General features: G+C 43.1%; 2 protein-coding genes across 3 annotated transcripts in view; both read right to left on the bottom strand.

The window, feature by feature from the left end:
* Positions 1 to 26,752, bottom strand: part of KLF9 (KLF transcription factor 9) — a 619,671-nt gene that overhangs the window by 353,047 nt on the left and 239,872 nt on the right. The gene's annotated exons all lie outside the window — the stretch shown is intronic.
* The window catches only part of PTAR1 (protein prenyltransferase alpha subunit repeat containing 1), a 30,276-nt gene continuing 12,340 nt past the window's right edge, over positions 8,817 to 26,752 (bottom strand). The window contains exons 3-7 of one of the 2 annotated variants that reach the window (XM_035099968.3): positions 24,625 to 24,691; positions 16,023 to 16,127; positions 14,546 to 14,759; positions 11,225 to 11,538; positions 8,817 to 9,623 (exon numbers count right to left, since the gene is read on the bottom strand). In XM_035099968.3, coding sequence (XP_034955859.1) covers positions 9,536 to 9,623; positions 11,225 to 11,538; positions 14,546 to 14,759; positions 16,023 to 16,127; positions 24,625 to 24,691 — 788 coding nt within the window. In that variant the 3' untranslated portion in view covers positions 8,817 to 9,535. The remainder of the gene's footprint in view (positions 9,624 to 11,224; positions 11,539 to 14,545; positions 14,760 to 16,022; positions 16,128 to 24,624; positions 24,692 to 26,752) is intronic. The other variant, XM_035099967.3, reaches the window with a different exon arrangement.

The following is a 26,752-nucleotide window of genomic DNA, read 5'->3' as shown; positions in this document are numbered from 1 at the left end:
CAAAACAGCCAGCCATTCCTCGACACCAGCCAAAAACATTATTTACTCAGAATGGTTAAAAATTGCGTTATTTCAGGCAGGGCAGACCCAGGAAAGTGCAGCATATTATGCAGTTCAGATTCTAACTATCCTTATGCCTTTACTGAGACAGAAAGAGAATACATAAAGTCTGAAACAGATTTAAGGTACCATAGAAACACTCCCGTAATCTAACCGCATAACAACATCACTGTTTTCTTCTTAAACACAAGTCTGCTGCGTAATAATAAATTATGTGTGGATTATTCAAATATCAACTATTTAACTCCTGCATAATAAAAGAAAACTGCAATAAAAATAAAGTATAAAAACACCCTGCCAATTGTTGTTAACAAGCAGGGGAAGAGTGCTGAAGTGTTACAAACCTACAATAAAAGAAAATGGCTTTTGCTGGTGTTTGTTGCATTTATGCTCCCCATAGTAAATCTACGTAATCACAGCTCAACCTCTTCCCATGTTGAATTTTAATGTCCATTATTTCACAACTGTACCACTCACAATATCAAAACTGCCCTGGTTCTTTTGCCTCCCAAAGCTTACTTAAAGCGAAAGGGGGGGGACCACAATCCAATCCTATAGCTGTTATCTAGAAAACTCATCAGTGGCGACTAAACTACTTGACCCATGTTTCTCTCCATGATAACAAATAACTATCAAGAAGCACAAACACAGGTGTTTCCCACTGATTCAAAAATATAGAATTAAAAACAAAACCTCTGTTCAACGTGGTATTTACAATACTGTAGCTTAAATGGGATGGCTTATTATTGCATTAAAATTGATATAAAATTGCTGAATCTGTACTAGCCTTTTCCAAGTACAGTGGTACCTCGACTTACGAATGCCTCGACTTCACTAACCTGGAGTATTTTCGCCGCGCACGCCTTCTGCACATGCGCAAAATGGATGCTTTGACTTAGGAAGGATTCAACTTCCGAAGAGCGCTGTGGAACGGATCTCCTTCGTAAGTCGAGGTACCACTGTAACTGTCACAAAAGTTATAATGTACTGGTAAAGGTAAAGGTAAAGGTACCCCTGACCATTAGGTCCAGTCGTGACCGACTCTGGGGTTGCGCGCTCATCTCGCATTATTGGCCAAGGGAGCCGGCGTATAGCTTCCAGGTCATGTGGCCAGCATGACAAAGCCGCTTCTGGCAAACCAGAGCAGCACATGGAAACACCGTTTACCTTCCCACTGTAGCGGTTCCTATTTATCTACTTGCATTTTGATGTGCTTTCGAACTGCTAGGTTGGCAGGAGCTGGGACCGAGCAACGGGAGCTCACCCCGTCACAGGGATTCGAACCGCCGACCTTCTGATCAGCAAGCCCTAGGCTCAGTGGTTTAACCACAGCGCCACCTGGGTCCCTAATGTACTGGTACATAGTGCTTTTTTAATCCCACAAACTAAACAATGTGAGATCTAGAGTCAACTGCTTATTCAGCCCTTACCACGAGTGCAATCGCTGCAGCTGACATAATGCAGTATTCAATGCTTGTATTCTTATTCTGACCTCATTGTTTAATACTCTTAAATGGGATTCTCACTTCTGAAGTGATTATCAGAGGTAACGGCAATTAACCTTTACCAAAAAGCTGCCATAACAAGATTTGACAAGCATACAAGGGCAAAACAAGAAGACTGGATTTGTTCATATGTGATACAGTGCAGGGAGACCTAACACTCTCTGAATCCTTAAAAAATGCATGGGCAATTTAGTTCTCAATTATTTTGGACATTGTATCTCTATTAACTCAAAGAACTGTAAGAATGAACAACAGTTTGGGGCTAAATCGATGTTCAGGTGTTTTGCCAGCAATGCCATGGTTTAATTATTAAGTTTGAATATTCCTGACCTCCGACATACTAAAAACTCAATCTAGTGTTACTTAGTACTTGAAGTGTTGTGCAGGGGACTTTTAATGTATGGTAATCACCAGTTCCTCAAGGCACAGCTAAATCAATGGGACGGCACAGCCTTTTTCCAGTCTGGAACTTCAAAGAATGCAGTCAAATTGAATGTTGAATGTTCGTACTTGTGAGCTCTCATTTACATACTACACAGGTTCCCACAAGGAAATATATTACTAAGGAAATATCTTTTACACATGCCAAAAATCTGCCAACCAAAATGAATTATTATTATTTGAAATGTTTTTTTAATATTCTGTTGGGAGCTGCCCAAACATTTTTAATATTCTGTTGGGAGCTGCCCAAACATTTTTTTATATTTAGATTAAAAAAATTTGAAATAAGAGCATGAGAAGCAGAAGTTATTATTGTTTAATTTTATTTTTGGGGTTGTCATTTATTTTGGTGGGTATTGTATGATTTGAGCATTGTTGTGTGTTTTGGTTTGTGTGTGTGTGTGTGTGTTTTGTTATTTGGATTTTCTAATTTTGGAGTAGGTGACCCAGAGAACCTAGAGAACTACTTTAATAATCCTGACCTAGGGGGGGGGGAATCAAAGACCCAAAGCCCCGTAGCAACAGAAGGTGCGTTCCGAAGCACCCGAGCTGTTCGGTTCCATAAAAAACCCAGGAAGTGGCAAGGGGAAGGTAGGAGATTGTAAATGGGGGGGGGGTGGCCACTGCAAATATCCAAGGACTGAAACTGGGGAGAGAAAGTGCATGGTTTTTTTAAAAAGACACAGAGGCTTGCAATCAGTCATAGTAGAGAGTGTAGGTTAAAAGGGGCATGACTGCCCTTACTTAAAATGGCCGTTGGAGCCTTGCTTGTGACACAATGTCCACTAATTTTTTTAAGTGAAAACCCCTTGCCATGCCCCCAAGTGCGTTGCTGTGGGTTATCCCCCCCCCGGGCCAAGTGGGGGCCTGGCAGGGGCCTACATAAAACAAAGGCCGTGCTGCGGCCTGCGATCCATGCGCTTGCCCTCTCCCCTCCTGGGCCTAGTGGGGGCCTGGCGGCCTGGAAGGGGCCTACATAAAACAAAGGCTGTGCTGCGGACGGCGACCCGGGTGCTCGCCCTTCCCCCCCCCCGGGCCTGGCAGGTGGCTACATAAAACAAAGGCCGTGCTGCGGCATGCGATCTGGGCACCCCCCCTCTCCCCCTCGGGCCTAGTGGGGGCCTGGCGGCCTGGCAGGGGCCTACATAAAACAAAGGCCGTGCTGCGACCTGCAATCCGGGTGCTCACCCCCTCCCCCCCGGGCCTAGTGGGGGCCTAGCAGCCTGGCAGGGCCTAGGGGTCTGGTAATGGCCGCCTTGGTAGTTTCAGTTGCTTGGTTGATGATGTCATTATTTGGTTTGTGGGTGTGGTGTAATTTCACAAGAAGGGAGGGGGTGTAGTGTGGGAGGAATTCCAGTTGAGGGCGCTGTTTTACTTGGTGGAAAAGCAGGTTTCTGCCTGTTCAGGTGTGATATTAGAGGGATTTCCCCCTGCAAACACTCGGGGAGTGGCATGGATCGTTGTGTCCAAATTTCAGGACAATTGGTCAAGCGGTTACGGAGAAAAGTGGAGCCCACACTTTCACCATTTTTATATATGTAGATGAGAAATTACTTCTTTTTGTTATTGCTTCTATGAGCCATACTCATTTATCTAAATTTTTACTTCTCTTTCCTTTAGGTCTCCTAACACTGCCAGAGCTCAGCTATTAAAAAAAAAGGTAGGTTTATTTTTTCTTTTAGTTTCCACTGGAATCATTAAACAGACATTAGAATATTTCAATGAATCTTTTAAAAAAATACTGTTCCCCAACCATTATGATTCAATTTATATCCTTTTAAAACTCTAAATAACCTCCCTTTTATTTTGCAAGCTACTGAGGCAAGCTTAAAACCCAAAGATACTTCACTGTTTCATTGCAGGCATGCAGGCTTCTGCACATACAATTCCTACTACCATCACAAATGCATATTTGAGGGCAGAGTTTGACCTTACGTCTATGATAATGGAAGGGCTGCCAAATTTAATAAGCAGAATTATCATTATATATAGCTTCAGGGAATCTAGCTGGGACCTCAGTTTAGAAATCCATCAGAAAGCAAAAATGGATTTCAAGTCACGTCTCACTATTACTTTTCAAAGCTTTCATAAAATCAATGCAGCTCAAGCAAAGAGGGAATTATCTGTCCATCATGAACATTTTTATTGCACCCCCATTTGAGATAGCCACTTTTCTCCCTTGTACATTTATATGATACACATAAGGAATGTCAAAACCAAGAGGGAATTGGAGTAAATCCTCTGTGACGCTGTTGCACAGCTTTGATTTACCATACTTTTCCGTCCCATGTATGTTTGGGGGTTCAAATTTAAGAAAATGAGCGATTTGGGGGGGGATGCTAAACCAAATATCACTCACCCAACTGGCAAACACTAACAATCAAAAGCAACGCAAGCCAAATTGACCAAGCAGCAGCCAGATAAAAAGATCATATCAAGACTTTACAAATTAATATTGGAATGGGAATTGAAGTAATAAAGGAAATAACAATTAAGTGGTCACAGGATTTGGGTAAAACAATTTATTTAGAAAGGTGGGAAAAACTATGGAGCCAAGATATAAATTTTACAGCTTGCTTGCTACGCAATAAGGGAAAACATTATGAAGATGGGATATTACGCCTGTGAAGTTAGCGAAGATTAATAAAAAATACGGTACTCAAATTTATGTTGGAGGTGCAAGGAGGAGGTAGGACACCATACCACTTGTGATGGGGTTGTAAGATTATTAAACAATTTTGGATTAAAATTCAAAAAAATCTTTAAAAGAACAATTCATAAAAAACCAGAAGCCTATTAGCTGGGGTTGGTAACAGAGGATATTCCCAAGGAAAAAAGAATATATTTCTTTATGGAACAGCAGCAGCAAAGATATTGGTGGCAAGGCATTGAAAAACAGGACTAATATCAGAAATATCGGAACGGAGATCTAAGTTGTATGAGTATATGGCAATGGCAAAATTAACCACAATAATAAAGGGGGGGGGCTCTATTCAAAAACTGAAGGAGGAATGGAAAATTGTAGAAGGGTATATGGCAAAATATGGAAAGGAAAATTAAATAAGTATGAACAGAAATGAGTAATGCTCGCAAGGAGAAAAATAGAAAGGGAAATTATAATAATTATAAAACACATAACGCAACAGAAAATCTATACATAAGACTAAAAGAGATCGTACATGGGTGAGGGAAGTTAGGAGAGGGCGGGGGAGAGAGATTAGTAAGGGAGAGGGGAAAGGATTAGGTTGATATAAAGTGGCAGTATTTGGATTAGTTTCTTTTGATTTTCATTTATCGATGGCTGTATATCATTTTGGGGGATATCCTGCTATTCTGTTTATTCTGTTTATTTTGTGTACTTTGTATATTATATTTTGGAAAATTCTGGGATATTTTGGAACATTTTGTAAAATTATAAGAATTGCAATAATAATAAAAAAGCCGCAGCCAATCTAAAGCAGCCCTTGCAGCAGCCACCATTCACCCACCCAATCAATAGATCCTGCTCATGAATGCAACCAATCGCTGTCCTCCCTCTGCAACAGCCATGTATAAGACACCCCCCCATTTTTTACTTTATTTTGGAGTAAAAAAACTTGTCTAATACATGGTAAAGTACGGTATTTCAATGGGGCATGCATGATCCCATTGTAATGAATGGAAAGTGCATGTTCCCAGAGCTTAGTGGATTTCATTTTAAATGATGAAGTTTTATGAAAATAAAACTGAATTACTGTCAATATAGTTCCTACAGGTGGTCTCCAACGGGCTGCAGACTCCCCCAAACAAGCTGCAGATAGTAAACCAAGAACAAGCCTTCATTGCATTCCATGGCTTTTTTGAATGCCCCCCCCCCCCCGGTAAAACAGACCAACAGCATAGTTCTGCTGAGCCAAACTATGTCTTAGTTCCAAGTATTGTGGCAGCAGCAGGGGAGGAGCAAAGCAGCTTCAATTTTATCACTGTGCACCAGTATGTGTGCTTGTTCATGGCAAGTCCTAGATTGGCTGAGTTACATGCAAATCCATAGGCGTACCCGGGGGGAGGGGCAGGCGGGGGCAGCTGCCCCCCGAAGCAAAAAATTAACGTATTTTTCAGACCATAACCAGCACTTTCCCCCTCCAAAAACTGAAGGGGGAAAGGGCAAACGGGAGACGTGCTTTGCTTTAGTGAGAGCAGCTCGGTCTCCGCTTGGGGGGGGGGTGGGCGGGAACACAGCTGTAACAAAAACACATCAAATAAATAAAGCAAAGTGGCTACCGGTAGTTAAGCAGTTAAGACAATGGAGCAGAATACCCTTTCAGGCAGGATTTGATAGCTCACCACTTCACCCTATTGTTCTTCAGTGGGAGTTGTTAATGAGCATTCAGGGATCACATTAAGAGTTCTATTGGCAATTTAATGAGGGTGCAGAGGATTCAACTTGACTAAGGTGGCTCTGCAAGACTAAAAGGAAGTGAATAAGAAAAAGGGGGGCTGTAGCTTTGACAGACACAGTGATGTTTATAAAAAGCAGTGGTGTTCTAGTATGCCCCTCCTCCTGCATCTGTATACTGTAAATCAGGGGTGGCCACCTCCCAAGAGACCCTGATCTACTCACAGTTTAAAACTGGGAGTGATCTACCCCCTTTTGGGGGGTTCAGGTCAAAGCTGTTGAGTTTTTTAAGGAAGGGAAGCCCTGTTTTGGGGGGTTTAGGTCAAACTTGTTGAGCTTCTTTTAAGAGGGAGGGAGGCCCATTTTTGTTTAGGGCTTCAGGTCATAGTTGTTCAGCTTTTTTTAGGGAGGAGGAAAATTTTGGGTGAGCTTTTTTAAGGGGTGCCAGTGATCTAGCAGTGATCTACCACAGACATCCAGTGATCTACTGGTAGATCACAATCTACCTGTTGGACGTGCCTGCTGTAAATCAAGCAGAGAGAAAGCTGCTTACAAGGCGTACTGGTATCTTCCTCTTGCTGCAGAGTTCCAGCATCACAGCGTCACCCAGAGGCACCCACAAATGTGAGTTATCCCTCTTTCTATTTCTTCCTTCCTTCCTTCCCTCCCTCTTCCATCCTTAATAAAATACTGGGGGGGGGCAGGTAAGCCCCACATAGAAAGCCCATCAACATGGGGGGGGGATATGACTCTTTCAAATACGGTATTTACCAGTAATTTTGGGGAGGGGGCAGAATGATGCTATGGTGATATATCAATAGAATCATAGAATTGTAGCCGGAAGGAACCACAAGGGTCATCTAGTCCAACCCCCTGCAATGCAGGAATTTTTCCCCAAGGTGGGGCTTGAACCCACAACATGGTTGAAATATATTGCCTGGTGGCCTTTTTGCATTTCCTTATCTTCCAATCAACCTCAGACTTTACGAGAGGCAGAAACCTGTGAGCTGACAGACTCACAGACTCCAGAGTGCTGTCCTTCTAGTGCTCCATTCAGGGCTCCTTCCCTGCATGGAACTTCAAGCGAAGCAATTGCTTCTCAACTGACTTCAGCGTGCCCCAATTCCCATTGAGTGGCTGAAGCTGCCCCTGTGACTGAGGTCATGGGCAAGAGTCTACATTTGTTTGGGGGTACAGAAGGAGCTTCCTATTGGAGCCTGTGTGCTAAGCGGGCTGCATTTAGTAGGGTATTGCCATAATGGCTGAGGAATCTCGAATGTAGGCCAGCACTAAAGAAATACCGGAACAAATCAATAATACTTCACTCTACTGTTAGCAAAGCAGTAAGGAAGAAAAGCTTGATTGCAAGGAAATAAATTGCCTCTTAACATTTGATGGATTTATAAATAACAAAAAGACATGAGGAGGAGGCTGAAGACAATGAACTGTCTTTCTCACTGAAAAGAATCAGCAACATCAATAGGAAAAGACTCCCCCCCCCTGTTCTTCAAACACAAACGCAAAAAACCCAGCAGCCACCACATACTAAGATAATTTCAGGTTAAGAATCTGTCCTGAGTTACCCATGGCATGTGTTTTGATGCTTTGCAGAATTCTGTAGTATTCATAATACATTCATAAATATACATAATTAACACTGGCTTGAGTCAAATGAAAAATAAATAAAATATAACATGCAATGAAGGACTTTAATAACCACATAGCTAGTGTGTGTAAGACTGAAACAATTTTCGCTCACTAACTTTCACAACTTTCCTGCAACTTCATATTAACCATATTCCTCTAGAACTGGCACTGCAATGAAAATGTAAGTAAGGTCAGAGTGATTCAGATCTGAACCAGAAACAAACCAACTGCGTCTGGAACATTTACAGAAGCATGGCGGAGCATGGAAAGCAATGCAAGGATTCCATGGCCAGGTCACACATGAAACTAATGGCGGTTTAATGAGAAGGATCAGGTGCCGGTGCATCTGCTAGGAAGGCCCAGCTTGGTTCACTCCCTGAAACCAAATGCAAGCCTTGGTGTGCAGGAACCATGAAGCTGGTCTCTGGTCTGTTTCTCCATCACAGTGAAGTCAGGAGTGGGAGACAATACATTGCTCATTTGCAATAAACCATAATTAATTTTTAACTATGGTTTAACATTACACACAAACCACTTATAATTTGTACTTAAACAAAATTTCTACTTAAAACAAACAGGCCAAAATCCTGTCTACGCTGATGTTGTGGATGATTATCCATTGTGGGCAATGTTTTTGATCAGGTGCATTTGTTATGGAAGAGAGATTGAAAAGTGAGTACATTTTCCAGTGGTATTAGCTACCTAACGTATATTCATCTTAATTTAAGGTGATTTAAAAAATAGTATAATTAATGAGTTTGTGATATGGAGTCACCCTACATGTAACATAAACGCAGAAAAAACCTTTTATTGATCAACACCGGGGTGTTTGAAAATATATATAAGTGAAAGCCATCATCAGGAAAGGATTTTAGCACAGACAACAAAAATAAAGGATGAAAAGTTCCAGGTGCCACTACAAGCACCAATGTTTGTAAAGAGAATATTGCACTAAACAAAGGACCCTGCATGTTGTTGATTATTATTATTATTTAAAATCTCCTTCTTCACTGACCTAGAAAGGAAACCAGCCATTTTCTGTATGCCCCAGCAAACCTTGCCTGCTCTACATCCCTACATGTTGATAAAACTTGATCGATGAACCTGTATTCTGCTTCGAGACTGACAGAGTCCTGCACAGGAGCACGTTTCAGGCGTTTGGTTTCTTGAGTGTAGCCTTGTTTGCTGGATTCCAGCAGGCTGTCCACATCCATGGCTTGGCTCACATGACCAAATGCAGCACCAGGGTGTGAGTTGTTCAACAGGCCATCACTCTTGTCTGCTGCTGCTGACCAGACACTTGGAAGTGGAAGTTTGTTTTTTAAGTGGTGCTGAAGATGGAACACACGCCGTCTTCAAAGAGAAGAAATAAGAGTAAATCAAATGTCTAGCACTTCTTTTAATTCAGTTGATTGAAAGTAACATTTCTGCCCTCTTCCCCACAAACTTCTTCACAACTTGTTCAGCATTTTTTTTAAAAAAGGTTGACTTCTAAATTTGAAATTCCTCATTCTCTGTATCTGATGTCTTGTTGGCAATGTGCAGATTCTGTGATATTTTGCAAGGAGACAGATTCACACCAGATCTCCATCTTGCTAAATGGACAAGAGAATTCTAATTAATATAACTGATGTAACGAACATCAAAACTCAAGTCCTACTTTGCTGCAGGATAACAACCTTTTATTGGTGGGGGTTGGTGGGGTTGGTGGTAACACCAGAATGCAAGAACTCAAAAAGTACGTCTGGAGTATGGTAAAGGAAAGGTAAAGGACCCCTGGATGGTTAAGTCCAGTCAAAGGCGACTATGGGGTGCGGCACTCATCTCGCTTCCGGCCGAGGGAGACAGCTTTCCGGGTCATAGAATCATAGAATCATAGAGTTGGAAGAGACCACAAGGGCCATCCAGTCCAACCCCCTGCCAAGCAGGAAACACCATCAAAGCATTATTGACATATTCCTGTCAAGCCTCTGCTTAAGGACCTCCAAAGAAGGAGACTCCACCACACTCCTTGGTAGCAAATTCCACTGCCGAACAGCTCTTACAGCACCACATGTGGCCAGCAGAACTAAACTGGTTCAACGGGAGACCGTGATGGAAGTCAGAGAGCACGGAAACGCTAAAGTACGGTGGGTGATAATGTGAACAAGTGTCGTCGTTTCAGGAGCATGAAAGCTGTGGAACTTCCTCCCTAGGAAAGATCCTTCCTTCCTCCTTCCCTTTTTTCTTTAAAAAAACTTATTAATTTTATGAGAAAAGCAATCACCATAAGCAGTATGGGTCTCAAGTGAAGATATCAGTGAAAGGATTTTTTTAAAAGGGTACATACAATGGGACAGGGCTCTTTAGAGATAGGGAAGAAAGGTTCTGGGGATTTCTTACTGTCCATTGACTCAGGAATAAATGTGCTGTCAAAACGTTTGAGTCTTTCTTGGAACATTTCCTGGCCTTATGAACCAACTGAATCAAATATTTGAGCCTTCCTCCTTCCTGAATAGCTTTTAGATACTATCTCAGTGCTTTCCAAACTTTTCATGTTGGTGACACACTTTTTAGACATGCATCATTTCAAGACACAGCTGCGGGAGGAACGTGGGGAGCATTCGCACGATGCACCTACACTCTGCAGCCGACACACCAACATGTCGCGACACACACTTTGGAAAGCCCTGTACTGGACCAAGGTGGGCTTCTTTCTTCTGGAGAACTTTGGATTGCCCTGATGCATTTTTCCTGCTCCTGTTGCTCTGCTCTACAAGATGTTCTTGTATGATTCATACCGCTTTTGTTGTACATTGCTGGCTACCTTGGAGGTGTTTAGCCTTTCTTTTTGGTGAAAAATGGGGTACTGTACTTATACTGTGCTTATATATTGATAAGTTGACCCAGGTGCTATCAAAAAAATGGCTGACATGAAGGAATAAAAGAGCTGTTGGTACTTTGTAGAAGTGACCACTGTCAGAAGAAAGGCCATACATTTAACCAATATTTTACTAAACAAATATAGTAATAAATAGAAAATGCTGACTTATTGCAAAACAGCCAATGTTGAATGGCAGCTCTGTGAGGCAACTTTTAAATGTAGCTTTAATGACACACAAACCACCAGCACCACAGTGTGGAATGGCTGGAATAAATGAATCCTATCAGTGGTGACTATTCTCTTCAACCCAGATCCTTGTATACATTTCCTTACCTGTGACACCACAGGGTTTCATGCCCCGGGTAAGTATTAATTAAATCAGTGCAGAGCTCTACTTCTTCATTTAGAAGAAGTGGAAGATCTGGTTGTTCTTCCACACAGGTAGCTTCTGCTTCATCCTTTTCTTCATCTTTTAGAAGCCTGGGTGTTTGCTGATTGGCTGCTGAATTGTGCACTTCTCCAGTACACTCAGTCTCAGTTCCTCCAATCAAAGATTTTAATAAAAACTGGCGGTAGTGGAATCCACTATGGTCTGAAACGTGCATGGCGACCCAGTGCTTAGTGGAAGAAAGTTCATCTAGAAGAATCTGAAAGTCAAAAGTGGATAGTAAATTAATCCATCCATAAAGATAAGAACCCCACCCCCACCCCCACCCAAAAAAATCAATTTCCATTTACAGCAACTGCCTGAGGTCTTCTGCTGTTGAGCCAAAATAATCATAGCTCCTCCATATAGCTAAACAAAAAGTGCCAAAATAAAACAGAGGAAATGGGCTTCAGTCCCCACTATAAAATTAGGAATATACCGTAAGTGGTGTTAAAATGGACAAAGCTACAGAGATCTGAATCGGATTAGTGATATCCACTGTAGCAAATCAAGTCTGCCCATTGCTTCCCCTGCCAGTCTTCAAATCAAGAACGTTACCTCCAAATTTTAAAATGTATACTTTTTGTTTGGTTTAGGCTTTCAATTCCATGCTTAGGGAGCTCTGTAGACGCCAAGGGCCTTTTGGTGGTTCCTTCACTGTAAGAAGTGAAGTTACAGGGCACCAGACGGGGGCCTTCTCGGTAGTGGGGCCCTCCTTGTGGAACACCCTCCCATCAGGTGTCAAGGAAATAAACAACTACAGTGGTACCTCTGGTTAAGAACTTAATTCGTTCTGGAGTTCCGTTCTTAACTTGAAACTGTTCTTAACCAGAGGTACCACTTTAGCTAATGGGGCCTCCCGCTGCCATTGCTCGATTTCTGTTCTCATCCTGAAACAAAGTTCTTAACCGGAGGTACAATTTCTGGGCTAGTGGAGTCTGTAACCTGAAGCGTCTGTAACCCGAGGTACCACTGTATCTGACTTTTAGAAGACATCTGAAGGCAGCTCTGTTTAGGGATGTTTTTAATGTTTGAAGTTTTAATGTTCTGTTGAAAGAGTGGCTGGGGAAACCCAGCCAGATGGGCGGGGTAGAAGTAATAATAATAATAATAACAACAACAATAATAATAAATTGAATTTGACATTCATTTGCTGCTTAAGTTTTTAAATGGCAAAATTTTGTATCTTACACAAACTGATCTTCTGTAAGCAAACAACATGCCAGTGAGTCCTAACTTTGTGTTATATCCTGCTATATTCCTGGAAGTGCGTTTTATGACACATGAAAACTCAAATATAATACTGAAATTAACAGTTAGGAAAATGTTGGGAACACAGAAGAAACTATTGCTGGATGCAGCCTGTATGTGGTTTGAACGCTATATATTGAGTGAAAATTGTTACTGGAACAGCATATACAGTAGTTCCCTCGTATAAGAAGAAACAAGCACAAAAGATACTAAAAACTGTCGACACACTAATAAATTTTAGCAACCTAAAGAACTGTACATAATTTGCTGACTCAGACTTGCTAGAGATAATCACCTGAAAAACATTAACTACAACTTTGAAACTGCCCAACTTGCCTGTTGTATTTGCAATTGCAATCAATTCACTGTTACTAATGAACTTTTGAAACAAAATATTTTCTGCAGAAAAATTAAGCACTGTAAATGTTTCCTCCCCACATTACTAGTTAGGTCAGGAAGGGATAATAGCTCCATCAGTCATTGGGGAGGGTAGCAAGGTAAAATCGGCCCTTGTGGATACCTGGGAAAGGGTTTCTTCTTTCTTGTAGGACACAAGGGCTTATGCACACCTGGTACAACTACGCAGAAGAGCCAGCAGTCATTTTCAGCTCATGTGAAGTTGGATACAGCAGCTGCCAAACACTCTGACTATTTTTATAATCTGGATTTTTATAGCTGTGCACAGTGTAAGCCTCCTGAAGTCAGAACCCTGCATATGCACCTCTTTACGCACAGCAAAGGGAACAGATTTTTAAACTGCTGTATTCATTGATGCCCTGGAATGATGTCACAGAATGGCTGCCTTAATTTTTCTCCTTAGAAGCAGACTGAAGCAGCCTTTGCTAAATGATGGAAGAAAAATTATTTGCTTCTTTCCCCATCTAACTTCTTTAAACTCTTGCTGCCCTAAATTCTTTCTCATTTGGAAATTAAGTAGTAGAGGCTACCAGACTTTCTCTTGGGGCCTGTGGCATAGTTTCCAGGTTATTATTAAATGCCCTTATCATTTTTGGAAGGTTCCCAGGTAACAAGGCAGAGATTGGGGGATGGGGTGCTGCAAAATGATTTTCTTGCAAGGAGCTGAGCACAGCTTATAGATTTTGCACACTCAGCACTCTTCCCTTGAAAATGCTCAGGCAGAGAAGCAGATGATGTTGGAGATGAAAAGAATGCAGAGTCCAGCTTAGCTTTGTGGAAGGTCGATGGGCCTGCATAATGAAAAGGCACCAAGCCTGCTTTGCAAATGAGAAATTGCAACGTGAAAGTCATAAGAATATTGCACTTTACATTTTAAAAGGGGCAGATATCAACTGCTTCCAACCCGCTGGTGCAGCCCATTTTAGAGACCCCCCCCACCTCCAAGAACCTCCCTGAAGGCGTGGAAACAGCTGCTTTTCAAACAGGCATTTCTGTTCCAGTTGATAAGGCATTTTTAAAGCCAGTTAGTAACGTTCCAGTTGTTTGATGTTGTGCTAATTCATTAAACCAGCATAATCTGAGCTGAAGGATATCCTTAGATATGTGAAAGGCACTTATAAATACCACTATGGGGCTTCTAAATTGTTTGAGCTCTTTGAACCTATGCCAATACCCAATCTGCATTCTAACAATGCATACTGTCTTTAGAGAATATAGGCATCAAAAAGAAAAGAAAAATCATAGTATTCAAAGATTGTTCTACAATATTTCTTCTTTTATTCTGACAGGAGCCTTTACAGTTTGTCATAACTTCATCATGAGCTCCGTCTCCCTCCTGCATCATCCACACTCTCCTGTCTCACGTTTCCGAGGGACAGGCACCAATACCGTAAGGTCTGAATCGGCTTCATGCAGTTTTTATCCCTTCTTCTCTTCCCCAAAATTTCATAGGCATACACGATGAAATGTCATTCCAAATATTTCAATGTATTTATAAGAAAGTTGTTCCAATTCTTACCAATAGCTCTTACAAGGTTCTTCTCCCTGCTGTGACATACCTTTCCACTGAGCTTGGCCAAGTGCTGCAAGACCCAGGCGCGATGGGACCAGGCGTTGTAATTACTTGGATATCTCCCAGCAGCTTCACAGCAAACATCCATTTCTTCTTTCACTAGCCGCTGAATCCTTTCCGTGGGAGCTGTTTCCAGATTCCCTTTATTCACGAGAGTGGGCAAGGAGTTTTCCTGAATTAGTTGTTGCAGCACCCAGCGTCTGGTCAAGCGGCATAGAGAGTTAAGAGGGCAAAAGCCAATTTAAGTGAGTGAAAACATTTTATTTTGTTCTGTTTGTTACTTCATCATACTAGGTCTTAAGGCAGGAAAAAATGGAAGTTGGAGTGGAGAAAAGAAATACATCAACCTCTGCACTAATAATCAAGTCATTCTGATCCTGAAATGCTTTTATCAGCTACTTCAGCCTGTAGTTCCTGCTGTTTGACATTTGGCATGGTAAACCAGGAGTGGCCTGGGAGCCAAATGCAGCCCTCCAAGCCAATATATCTGGTCCTCGGGGCTCTCCTCAAGCCCTCGCCTCCTCTAGGCCACAGCCTGTTTCTTCTGGGTGGTTTTGCTGGGGTGGAATGTGTTGCTGAGCTGGGATGACATCGTCCGTTTGCATGGATGGAGGATGGGGAGTTGTGGATGCAAGTCTAAAAACCTCAGACTTTGGTGTGCAAGCCTACAGCTCTGCCCACATACAGCTGTGTCATTGGGATGTGGCCCTTGGCCTGAGAAACATTCTCCACCTTTGTAAGCCACAGTTAATAGTTCACCTCTTTGCTCATTCCTTCTTGTGTTGGGAGAAAGCACAAATCAGGGATTGCTCCCAACAAACCACAATGTACAGCCAAGGTTTGTCCTTAGCTTACCGATTATGGTTTGTTGGGAGCAAAACACACCAACTGCTATGCCAGGAATCATGGTTTGTCTCATGATAAACCATTAACTTTGGTTTACCATCACCTGCAAACCAGGTCAGTAAATCCTTTAAAAATGTCATTTGATCTATTACTTCCTTTTCTGTACCTTTTCAATTTCTAGGAGTTTCTGTTTTGAGATGGGGAAGTGACCAGAGTAATCTAAGTATGGCAACATGACAGATTCATAAAATAGCATTCCAAAGCTTTCTGTCCTGGTTCCAACTACTTTTCTAATAACTGTAAATAACTCATTTGCCCTTTTCGTTTCTTCAGCACCCACAGCTTCTGTTTTCAGTGAGATCTCCATTATGGCCTCAAGATTTCGTTTCTGGGTAGTTGTGGCCACTTTAGAGAAACAGGCAGCACACATTTCCAACAGAAAAAAACCTTATATAAAAATGGACAGTATTTTCTACATCAAACATAGGAACTTTAAAATAGAATGACTAGTAATTTCCTCTGTCACTGAAACACCACGGAGGAGCCACTGCTATACGTTTCCATATTCTTTTCGGGTAGGGGTAGGGAAAGAGAAATAACCACAGAAAAAGACAAACCTGTGAATCCACGTTTCTGGACTCTTTGGAAACTTTGTTAGTGCCAGTTTCCCAAGATGTAAATCTTTAACTGGATTTAAAGTGCCAGATACTATTAATTCTTTCCTGCAATTTTTTTTCCAAAAAATGAATTAATTAGTACAGACACATTTATTAAAAGTAGCCAGTAATAAATTGCACATAAGGCTGGATCCAGAGTTTGCTGTTGTTGCCAACAGTAGCGTCCCTTGAACAGCCTTCCTTCTGGATGCCACTACTATGGAAGCGAGGTTGGGAAGGCCAGGTCACCATTTCCTCCTCCTCCCAGAACCTCAGAAACATCTCTCTCTCCCCCCCCCCCCAGTTCTGGACCAAATTGTCCATCAACCTCCAGAGCAGATTTTCAGGGGCAGGGGGTGGGATCACCGGGAGCGAGGCGGGAAATGGACAAAAACAACTTCTTCTCCAGTTCTGCTAACAGGCTCCCTGCACAGGATCAGTAACTGAATATGTACAAAGGGAGCCCTTGCATTTGCAGGATGCCAACTCTGGATCCAACCCATCAATAAGAACTGATAAAAGCATTAAAACTTATTAAATTTATAAATAAACAAACATATATATAATTAAGCATTAAAACTGATCATGATAGTGGAGACACAGGACAGTAGTAACTAGCAAGTCAATTCCTTCTTCATCCCACTTTAGCCTCTCTCCCCACACAACCAGACCATCACTTCATCCATCTGGTAAAATGCTTTCTACATTCAAATAAATATTCTGGATCAAATTCCAGTCTCATGCATACCACACATACATAGAACCCTGGCAGATTCCAAACAAAAGTTGCATAGATGTAAAATGGGTTCTTCCAGATGGTGCTGGGGGGGGGGGTTTCAGCAATATCAAGAAATAAAATGAGTTTTATACGGGTCTACCATTGTACAAAATAATATGCTGATTCTGCTTAGGCCAAATAGGGAGCAGCTAACCAAATTTATTTTAGTTCAACAAAAAGAAATAATAATTTGATTTGTTTTAACATTGGGCATCTCCCTTGTATATGCCAGTAGTCTTATGTACTTCCGTTGGGAATTGGAAGTTTTCACTTTATCAAAAACAAACAAACAGAAAAATAAACTCTTTTTGGTTATAACTAATGCAAATCTATTCAGTACGAAGAAAAACACAAAGCACAAAGTGATGGTGCAAGTCAATGCATGCAAGATATTTGAAAGCTAATATTTTTTCATTAAATTCCCAACAGACCAATCCTAGAGTCACCCTTCTCTCCATCCTATTTAGAGCTGCTTCAGAAGGTACAACTTTCCAATTAGAAAAAGGAGTGAAAGAAGTATGCAGATATGTGTACCAATGTCACAAATGCCCTTTGTGAAGTGTGTGCGCATATAAATAAACATACTAATCTGCAGCCACTCCATTTGCACATTCTACGTGCATGTATCTAAATGGAGCATCAACTTGCATGCCCCACTGTCAGAGCTCCACAGAGCTCTGGGTGAGAGCTCTGGGTGAGAGCTCTGGGTGGAGCTCTGGGTGCTCCACAGATTTTGGGTGAGAGAATTGTAATGAATGACATGTCTCTTTACAAACATCTCCTACCACCTCAAGTCTGCTTCTGACATATTTTGTTCTTAATACACATCTGTTTACAAAATATTTTAAAATAGGGGCAGATTTTAAAACACAGAGTTAAAATTAAGCAGCTAAATAATAATGGAACATTCATTTCTTTTACCATATTCAATAGCTCAGTGATGTGATTTCTGCCTATGCCACTCAGAAATGAGATTCAATAAAAAGAAAAAAGGCTTTTACCAACCTGTGCTAAATTGGAATCTGTGGCCTTTTAAATGCATTTGTGGGAGAGGAGTTATTAGTGGGGTTTTTTGTTATTATGTTATGTATTTTGTGTTTTCATTTTGTATTTTTATGCTGTAAAAATGTTTATGCTCTGTGATCTTTGGGTGAAGGGCAACATATAAATTTATAACAACAATGAGGGGAAATGATAAAAGTAGTTTTGGTTTTCTACTGCAGGCTGTTAATGCACTTATCCTACCCAACAAGCTGCGGATTATTTTGCTCAGATTATATTGTTCAGCTTTAATTTTTATGTGAAGAATGAAGTCTAGCAAGGCAACCAAATCTATCCTGACCTTAAACTTCAAAGATGGAAAACCAATTAGGATTATTAGGGGCATTTGTTCCTTGGTTTCATATATTTGTATACAATTTGGCTTCCTGCTAGCCAGGACCAAGCCAGATCATCCGCTGGGAAGCTGATGCATCTAACAGCTGGAAGTTACCTTTGGGAAGATGAAAGAAAGACATACGGTAGCAGCTGCGGTGGAGAATGTGAAATGCCAAACTCTACGTGCAAGCACTTATCTTCATGCTTATTAATGAAGAACACTTGATTGCCCGCCTCTTAGCAAAACCCAGCAAGATTTTCAAGACTCGAATTCAACCTATTCATGGCTTGCATTGCTGTTTGTATAAATCCTTCCCAGGACCAGTCTCCACTGAAGAATCCTTTCACAGACTGCCTTTCATGCAAATGTTATTTCAGAGGAAACTCAGTTCAGTACTCCTGTTGCAGCATCCAGGCGAGCAAGCAGGAATAGCACCCCCGCCCACCCTCCCTGAGGCTACGCACCACGTCCCCCCCAACCCCCCCCCAAGGCAGGCATCGTCGCAGAGGTGACGTGGATGCTGCCCAATGGGTGCCCCCTGCAGGTACTCGCATTGCTCAACAGTGGCGCTAATGCCAACTTCTCTAAGGACTTTGCAAAGAAGCATCAGCTCCACCTGTTGCCCATAGACTTTCCCCTCCGCGTGTCCACCATTGATGGCAGAGAATTGCTGGGGGGGGGAGGAGATCATTCACCAGACCCCCCCCCATGAGGATGACGATTGGCAGGCACTCCGAAACGCTGTCTTTTCACGTCACCACGCTTTCAGACCCCCCCCCCCATTGTTCTGGGCATGAGTTGGCTAGCTCTTCATGACCCAATGATAGGGTGGCACCAGCGGTCGCTCACCTTCGGCTCGGATTACTGCCTGCAGCATTGCATGGAGCTTCAAAGCATGGAGGAGCTGATAGTGACAGTGGTCACCATGGCGGTGGAAGGGGGGGGCCAAGATTCCTAAGGACTACTGGGACTTGCAGGAAGTGTTCAGTGAAAAGGAGGCTGGCCACCTGCCTCCCCCCCCCCCAGGCCCTATGACTGCCAGATAAACCTGATACTGGGTTCCAAGCTCCCACCAGGGAAGTTATATTCCATGTCCAACCAGGAGATGGCAGAGTTGCGAGAGTTCATTGACAAGAACCTACAACATGGCTTCATACGTGAAAGCAAGGCGGCGGGAGGCTCTCCTGTCTTTTTTGTGCCTAAGAGGGACACGCCCCAACAGAAGCTGGTCATGGACTACCGCCTCCTGAATTCCCTCACGGAACCCGGCGCCTTCCCTATGCCGAGGGTGGATGACCTGCTGACCACGGTGCGACGCAGCAAAGTGTTCACCAAACTGGACCTGAGGGGGGCGTACAACCTCGTCAGGATTCGGGAAGGCGACAAATGGAAGACCACCATGTACACCCCACTGGGGGCCTTCGAGTACTTGGTCATGCCTTTGTCCAAGGACATTTAGCAAGATTTGTGATTGAGATGATATTTGAATTGAATCAATCACAGCTCATTCGCTTCTCCACCACTCCAGTGGCCCCACAAGGAGAAAGGTGATAACTCTTTCTCCTTGCACAGCTTTACCTGCAAAAATGGCTGTGCAATAGGAGCTGGTGCTAGACAAAAATGGCATTAAAAATATAAGGTGAGGAACTAAAACAGCAATTAGTTACACTACATTTTGCTGTTTGTGATATTTTAGAAAGACAGTAAAGGCTTAGGATTTTTCACAATGCTTCACAGCTAAGGGGAAAGTACATTGGACTAAGAAGCTCTTCTGGGGTTCCCCCCCTCCTTGCTTCCACAGAGATGTTATGATTTGTCTTCCTAGCTTTGTCTCTAGGAACTACAAATCTTTTTAAGAAACAGAAACCTACATGCTCTGGATAAAACATGGCCTGGATAAAACATGGATAAAACATGGCGACCGCCTTGGAATCTTTCCCCTGTATTTCTGTTTTATTTTGCTTTAGAAAATGTTTTTGTGGGTTTTGCGGCTGAAATAAAGAATGTAATTACCAACATATCTGTTTAATAAATACTACTACTACTAATAATAATAATAATAATTCATTATTATTTATACCCCGCCCATCTGGCTGAGTTTCCCCAGCCACTCTAGGCAGCCATTTTTGCTTTCTATTTCCTTCCAGCTTAGAATTCAAGTTAACCCCTTTGTGAAAGCCTTACTCTTTTTGCTGAGTTAAAGGTAAAGGGACCCTGGACCGTATGGTCCAGTCACGAACGACTCTGGGATTGCAGCGCTCATCTCACGTTATTGGCCGAGGGAGCCGACATACAGCTTCCAGGTCATGTGGCCCGCATTACAAAGCCACTTCTGGTGAACCAGAGCAGCGCACAGAAACGCCATTTACCTTCACTGAGGTAGCCACCACCTTTTCTTACATCAACTAAATGCTCTTAAATAAGGGGCAATACAGAAGCTCATGCACTATATGTATTAATATAGCCTTTGTGTTGGCTCATCTTATTAATATCTTTTTATTCAGTTTTCATTGCCTTTATGGGTGTGTGGGTGTGGGTGGGTGTCTGTCTGTGTGTGAATAACATTTCTATTCAATTTTTCAGCTAAGAAAGTAGCTTATGTCAATGATAAGATAAGATCTAAAATATGCAACACAAAACGAAAAAGGATTGTGAGAGCAGAGGAAAAAAGCAAACTTGGGCACTGTCTCTTAGTTAAAGAATTCTTGAAAAAGCCCTTTCCCAGTATCAGTTAAGGTCAGCATAAAGGTCCTTTGCAGCATTCCACCATACGAAGCTGTACATCAGGAAGTGATGTGCATGCAAGCCTTTAATGGCACCCCAGTTTGGGGACTTCCTGCCACTTAAAACTGGCTGGCACCTACTCTGAGGTTATTAGATGCCTGCACAAAAGTCCCGTCCCCCCCCCCCCGATTTATGGGAACTATCAGTGATGTTCAGCAAAATGTTTTTACTGTGTTCTTAGGATTTTATGGTTTGGATATTATATTTTACTGAAATTTTGCTGTTACCTGCTTGCCTGCTTGAGAGCTTTGGATTAAGGGTCTAATAAATTCCAAAGAGTGATGACTCCCTGCCCCCCAAATTGCTGGTCTTTCAACGGAGCTGAATGAGAGTTCCTGTGCACCCAACTCTCTCCCTCTCTTATACACCCCTGTAGTGGCTGCCTCTAGGAACTACCTAGCCTTCATCTTGGTTGAACTTGAAAACTATTATTTGCTTCATTGTGTTAGAAGTCAAGGGCTTGGCTGGCAGAGGATGAGCTGAGGCTGATGTAAATTAGGCAAATCTGATTAAGGAAGAACAAGTGAGTGACCTTCATTGAGTGAAGGAAAATAATATTGGAATTGATCTATACAAAACCCTACTCACATCTCTGCACATGATTTCAAGTTGGAAGGCAAGGTAAGTTCTGCACTCTCCAGGGATTGGTCAGAGCCAGGACAAATAATTTTGGTAAGGAATGCAAATATTCATACTTGACTTTGTGTGTGTGTTCATCTCTTGATGAATTAAACTGGGTTGAATAAAACAAATCACCTGTGTGTTTAGTGTTTTGGGACCATATATGGTTCCACTGCTCACCAAAAAGTAAGGTACAAATTTACCAACCAACAGTGCTCACTGGAAGTCTTGCTCAAGGTGCTCTCTCTTGGTTTTAAACAACCTCAAAATGCTGTTCAATAATAATAATGCTGCATTCAGAAAAGTGCTACAGAAACGATATCATCCTGAGGGAAAACCTAGGATAGTTCAGTCAGTCGAGAATGAGACAATCTCAGGGTTTGAGCCCCACATTGGGCAAAAGATCCCTGCATTGCAGGAGGTTGCACCCTCGTGGCCCCTTCCAACTCTACAATTCTACGATTCCATGATTCTCATTTGGGAGTATTTATAATACTACTGCTTTAAATTTATAGTCTAGGTAAATGAAGTTCAACCTGGTATAGAAGTGGCCATGCTGCCTCTGAAGTTGCAGTTTGAGATGCTCCCGGGTCACAAATAGCTGCTGAGGATGGGAGTACCTTTTCGAAGCTGGGGCTGGAGCACCAACTAAAATACTACCTGGACAGGAATAGCCTTGTCCCATGCCCTGGCAAGCTCCCATTTGAATTACTGTAATGCACCGTACATTGAGCTGCCTTTGAAATGATCTGATACAGAATATGGCTGCAAGGCTGCTAACCAGGACTGGGTGTTACAAACATATTACTGTACACTAGTAGAGGGGTTGCCTTCAGGAGCTCCAGATTCTTCAGCTTTTGGTTTTAAAAAAATATTAATAACTAGCTGACCCGGCCACGCGTTGCTGTGGTTCTTTCCTGTGACCTCCCACCCACCCTGTCACGATCCATGACGTATCCTGCCCCTCCTCCCTCCACCCCGGCTCATCCCTGTGTTTCGGTAGGATACCCTTCCCTCTGTTGTCCCTGGGGAGTGTTGGCCCCTCCCCCCTGTATCTCCATACCTTGGCCCCCACCCTTGAAAAGGAACTGTTAGGTTCTGGGTTCTATTTCCCAGCATGCACTTTTGTCTGAACCCTCTGTTGTTCCTGGGGAGTGTTGGCCCCTACCCCTGGTATCTTCCTACATTGGCCCCCATCCTTGGAGAAGGAGCAGTCAGTTTCTGGGTTCCATTTCCCAGTATTTACTTTTGTCTGAGCCCTCTGTTGTCCCCTCCCCCCTGTATCTTCATACATTGGCCCCTGCGCACACATCGTGAACATTTCTATATGTTTAGATTAAGGAGCGGGGGTGATGCTGTGCCCTGGGACCCAGAGAACTACTTAAAGAATCCCAACCCGGGGAGGGGGGGGGTCAAATAGCGAAGCTGCATAGCCCCGTAGCAACAGACAGGCCCAGACAGAAGGAAGAGGGTCATATGGGGCACTTGGCACGGGCCTCCGAATCTAAAGGGGGCCTCGGTCAGCATATTCACAATCAGTAAAATGAAAAAAAGTAACTAAGGGGTTAAAAACAGGGACACATTATCTTATCTACCTGGGCCGGGCCTCTGTCTGGCCCTGCAAGGGCCTGGCAACAGAAGGTGCGTTCAGAAGTAAACGAGTTGTTCAGTTCCATAAAAAAACCCAGGAAGTGGCAAGGGGAAGTTAGGGAATTGTAAATGGGGTGGGGGGTGTGCACTGCAAATATCTGAGGACTTAAACTGGGGAGAGAAAGTGAATGGTTGTTGTTGGGTTTTTTAAAAAAAAAGACACAGAGGCTTACAATCAGTTGTTTCTCCTAAAATAAGACATACCCATAAAATAAGTCATATTTATTTTTGTCTTGTGGATTTTTTGGGGGTAGTGTTGCTAAATGGTAAAGTAAAACCCCTTGCCGTGCAGGGGCCTACATAAATCGAAGGCCGTGCTGCGGTCTGTGGCAAACCCCCCCCCCAGGCAGGCCCCAACCTCCACTTGGCAATGTTGGTTCTTTGGTGGGGTTTTTTTTGGGGGGGGGGTGTAGTGGTGCTAAATGGTAAAGTAAAACCCCTTGCCATGTTCCCAAGTGCGTTGCTGTGGGTTATCCCCCTCCCCGGGCCTAGTGGAGGCCTGGCAGCCTGTCAGGGGCCTAAAACAAAGTCCTAGATAAAATAGCTGGCTTGGTGTGTTTCAGTTGCTTGGTTGATGATGATGTCATTCGGTTTGTGGGTGTGGCTTAGATTTCTCAGGAAGGGTGGGGGTGGAGGGAGGGTACTACGCCACTTGAGGGCGCTGTTTGAGTTGGTGGAAAAGCATTTCTGTACCTGAGCAGGTGTGTGATTTGAGGGATTTTTGCCCCCAACAACGCTCTAGGAGTGGCTTGGATCGTTGTGTCCAAATTTCAGGACGATCGGTCAAGCGGTTACGGAGAAAAGTGGAACCCCGGATTTCACGATTTTTTACATTTTTATATATATACCGGTAGATAATAATATCCTCCAGGCAACTCACGGTGGCATACATGGTCCTCCCCCTTCCAATGAGTTGTGCACTTCTCAACTGAATAAGCCACAATGTGATTGTCTGAAGCTGCACTTCATTATCAAAAAGCAAGTGCAACTAATGATACATTAAAACGAAGCTAGCAGTGTAGACTAAATCGGATCAAACAACTAGCCCTGTGCTTTTCGCATTCATTTGCCGTGTAGCTGGGAATTGCTTAAAAATCCCCAACATTTCCAAAATGAGTCAGAAACCAAGAAATGAATGCAACCAACAGCCATAGCTCTTTGTGCTGTTCAAAATACAAGCTCTTCCTTGGGTGACAGGGGGGGGAGGGGAAGAAAAAGGAGAAGCAGAATTAAAAGCTTTCTTGAAGCACATGAGCTGAAAAGTGAGCTGGTATGCTTAAAACCATGCGTATGCCTCTCACAGAATTAAGGCAGCTACCAGAGGTATTTCCATCCTCAGCCGATTAACCTACCTGACATTCCATGCAGTAGTGAAATCTGGGTTCAATAGCAGCAACGTACAGGTGATATCTATCAGCTCTAAAAAGGAAAGAAGAAACCCATCAAAACCTGCAGAAGTTAGTATTAATTATGTCTTCATGCCCACTTCAGGTCCTCATGGGACATTTATTTATTTACTAGCTGGCCCGGTCACGCGTTGCTGTGGTTCTTTCCTGTGATTCCCCCCACTCTGTCCGGACACATGACTTATCCTGTCCCCTCCTCCCCCCACCCCCGGTTCATCCCTGTGACTGCCCCCATCCTGTCCTGACCCATGAGCTATCGAGCCCCCTTCCCCCCCACCCCCGCGGCACATCCATGTGACTGGCCCCAATCTGTCGTGATCCATGAGCTATCGAGTCCCCTTCTCCCCCCACCCCTCCGGAACATCCCTGTGACTGGCCCCACCCCGTCCTGACTCATGAGCTCTCGAGCCCCCTCCTCCCCCACCCCCCTGTCTGAGCCCTCTGTTGTCTCCAGGGAGTGTTGGCCCCTCCCCCCGTTTCTCCATACCTTGGCCCCCACCCTTGGAGAAGGAACTGTCAGCTTCTGGGTTCTATTTCCCAGTATTTACTTTTGTCTGAGCCATCTGTTGTCCCCAGGGAGTGTTGTCCCCTCCCCCCTGTATCTCCATACATTGGCCCCTGCGTACGCACCATGAACATTTTTATATATTTAGATTTTTAAAAAATTGAAATAAGTTCCAGGCTGTGTGACTTAACTGAACAGTCATGATTATGCAAAATAAAAAAATTCCTTCAGTAGCACCTTAAAGACCAACTAAGAAAATCATGGTTATCTTTGTCTCAGAGTGTGTGCCAGAGCTGAGTCCATGTTCTGTAACTGTTTACTATTTTATGAAGAACTTTATTTTAAACTTAATAAAGCTTTTATTTAAATGAAGAATTCTGCATAAATAATTACTGCTGTGCGTCAGAGTGAGCAATGTTTATCCTTGCAGAGAGATGCCAATCTGTGTTCGCAACATGATGCTGTAATAAATTCATTAATTCTTATCGGTAAGCTACCAGAAGGGAGAGGGGAACTCCCGTACTGTACAATATCCAAGTTTGGTGTTACACAAACCTAAGTCATTACTGACTGGAGATATAAAATTGGGAATACAAAGGATGAATCAAAAACTGTACATTTAGATCGCCTCAAACTTGTTTTCCATTCAAATGTTGAACTACGAGCAACTATTGTACTAAGAAAGATTAATGAGAGGATTAATCCCAAACATATTTTTCTGACCCTCTCAGTGAGTCTCACTCTCCTAGGTGGGAAGAAATTCAGCACCTATCTATTATCTGTTGTGGATTAGAATGTTCTCGCTTGTTGTGGGATCCTGCCAGAAGTATAATTAATTACCAGATACCAAGCAGATGACTGTGCCAGAACTATCTATTACTTCTCCTATATAGCAGTTCGTTTATTTAACTCAAAACCAGGTCAATCAATGAGACCACAGTACAGCAACAAATTAGAGAGAGGTCTCCAAGGGATGTTACTGCAGTTAATACTTTTAATAATAAAAAGCCAGAATGTAGAAAAGCAACAGGAATAATCCAGTTAGAGCAGGGGTCCCCAGACTACGGCCTGGGGGCCAGATATGGCCCGAAGGCCTCATTTATCCGGCCCCACCGACCGACCGCTGCCGCTGCCCGCTCTTAACGGCACGGTCTGGCTTGGCTGCCCACTTCCAGGTCGAAGGAGGACTGGAAATAGTTTGCGCGCATGCGCAAGCGTCATTTCCGACACACTTCTGGATCGGAGGAGGCCCATGCACATGCGCACAAGCTATTTCCGGTCCTCCTTTGACCCGGAAGTGCGCCAGAAATAGTGTGCCAGAAATAGTGTGTGTGCACGTGTATGGGCACGGGCTCCCGCGGGCTCCCCCACTCTCCGGCCCGCTGCGCGATTGGCGCTTCGGGTACCAGCCCAAAGCGAGGTAAGTATGGGGACCCCTGAGTTAGAGTGTATGAAATGTGGCCTAGATCTAAGAGAATTATGAACCTTGGTGTAAATAAGGCTATAACTTTGTATAGTGTGCTAACATATTTTTGTCATGTTAAACCCTTTAACAAACTGGTTATAGCA

Source organism: Zootoca vivipara, chromosome 10, assembly GCF_965207765.1.
Source record: "Zootoca vivipara chromosome 10, rZooViv2.hap1.1, whole genome shotgun sequence".
NCBI lineage: Eukaryota > Metazoa > Chordata > Lepidosauria > Squamata > Lacertidae > Zootoca > Zootoca vivipara.
This window is presented reverse-complemented; position numbering and strand designations above follow the sequence as displayed.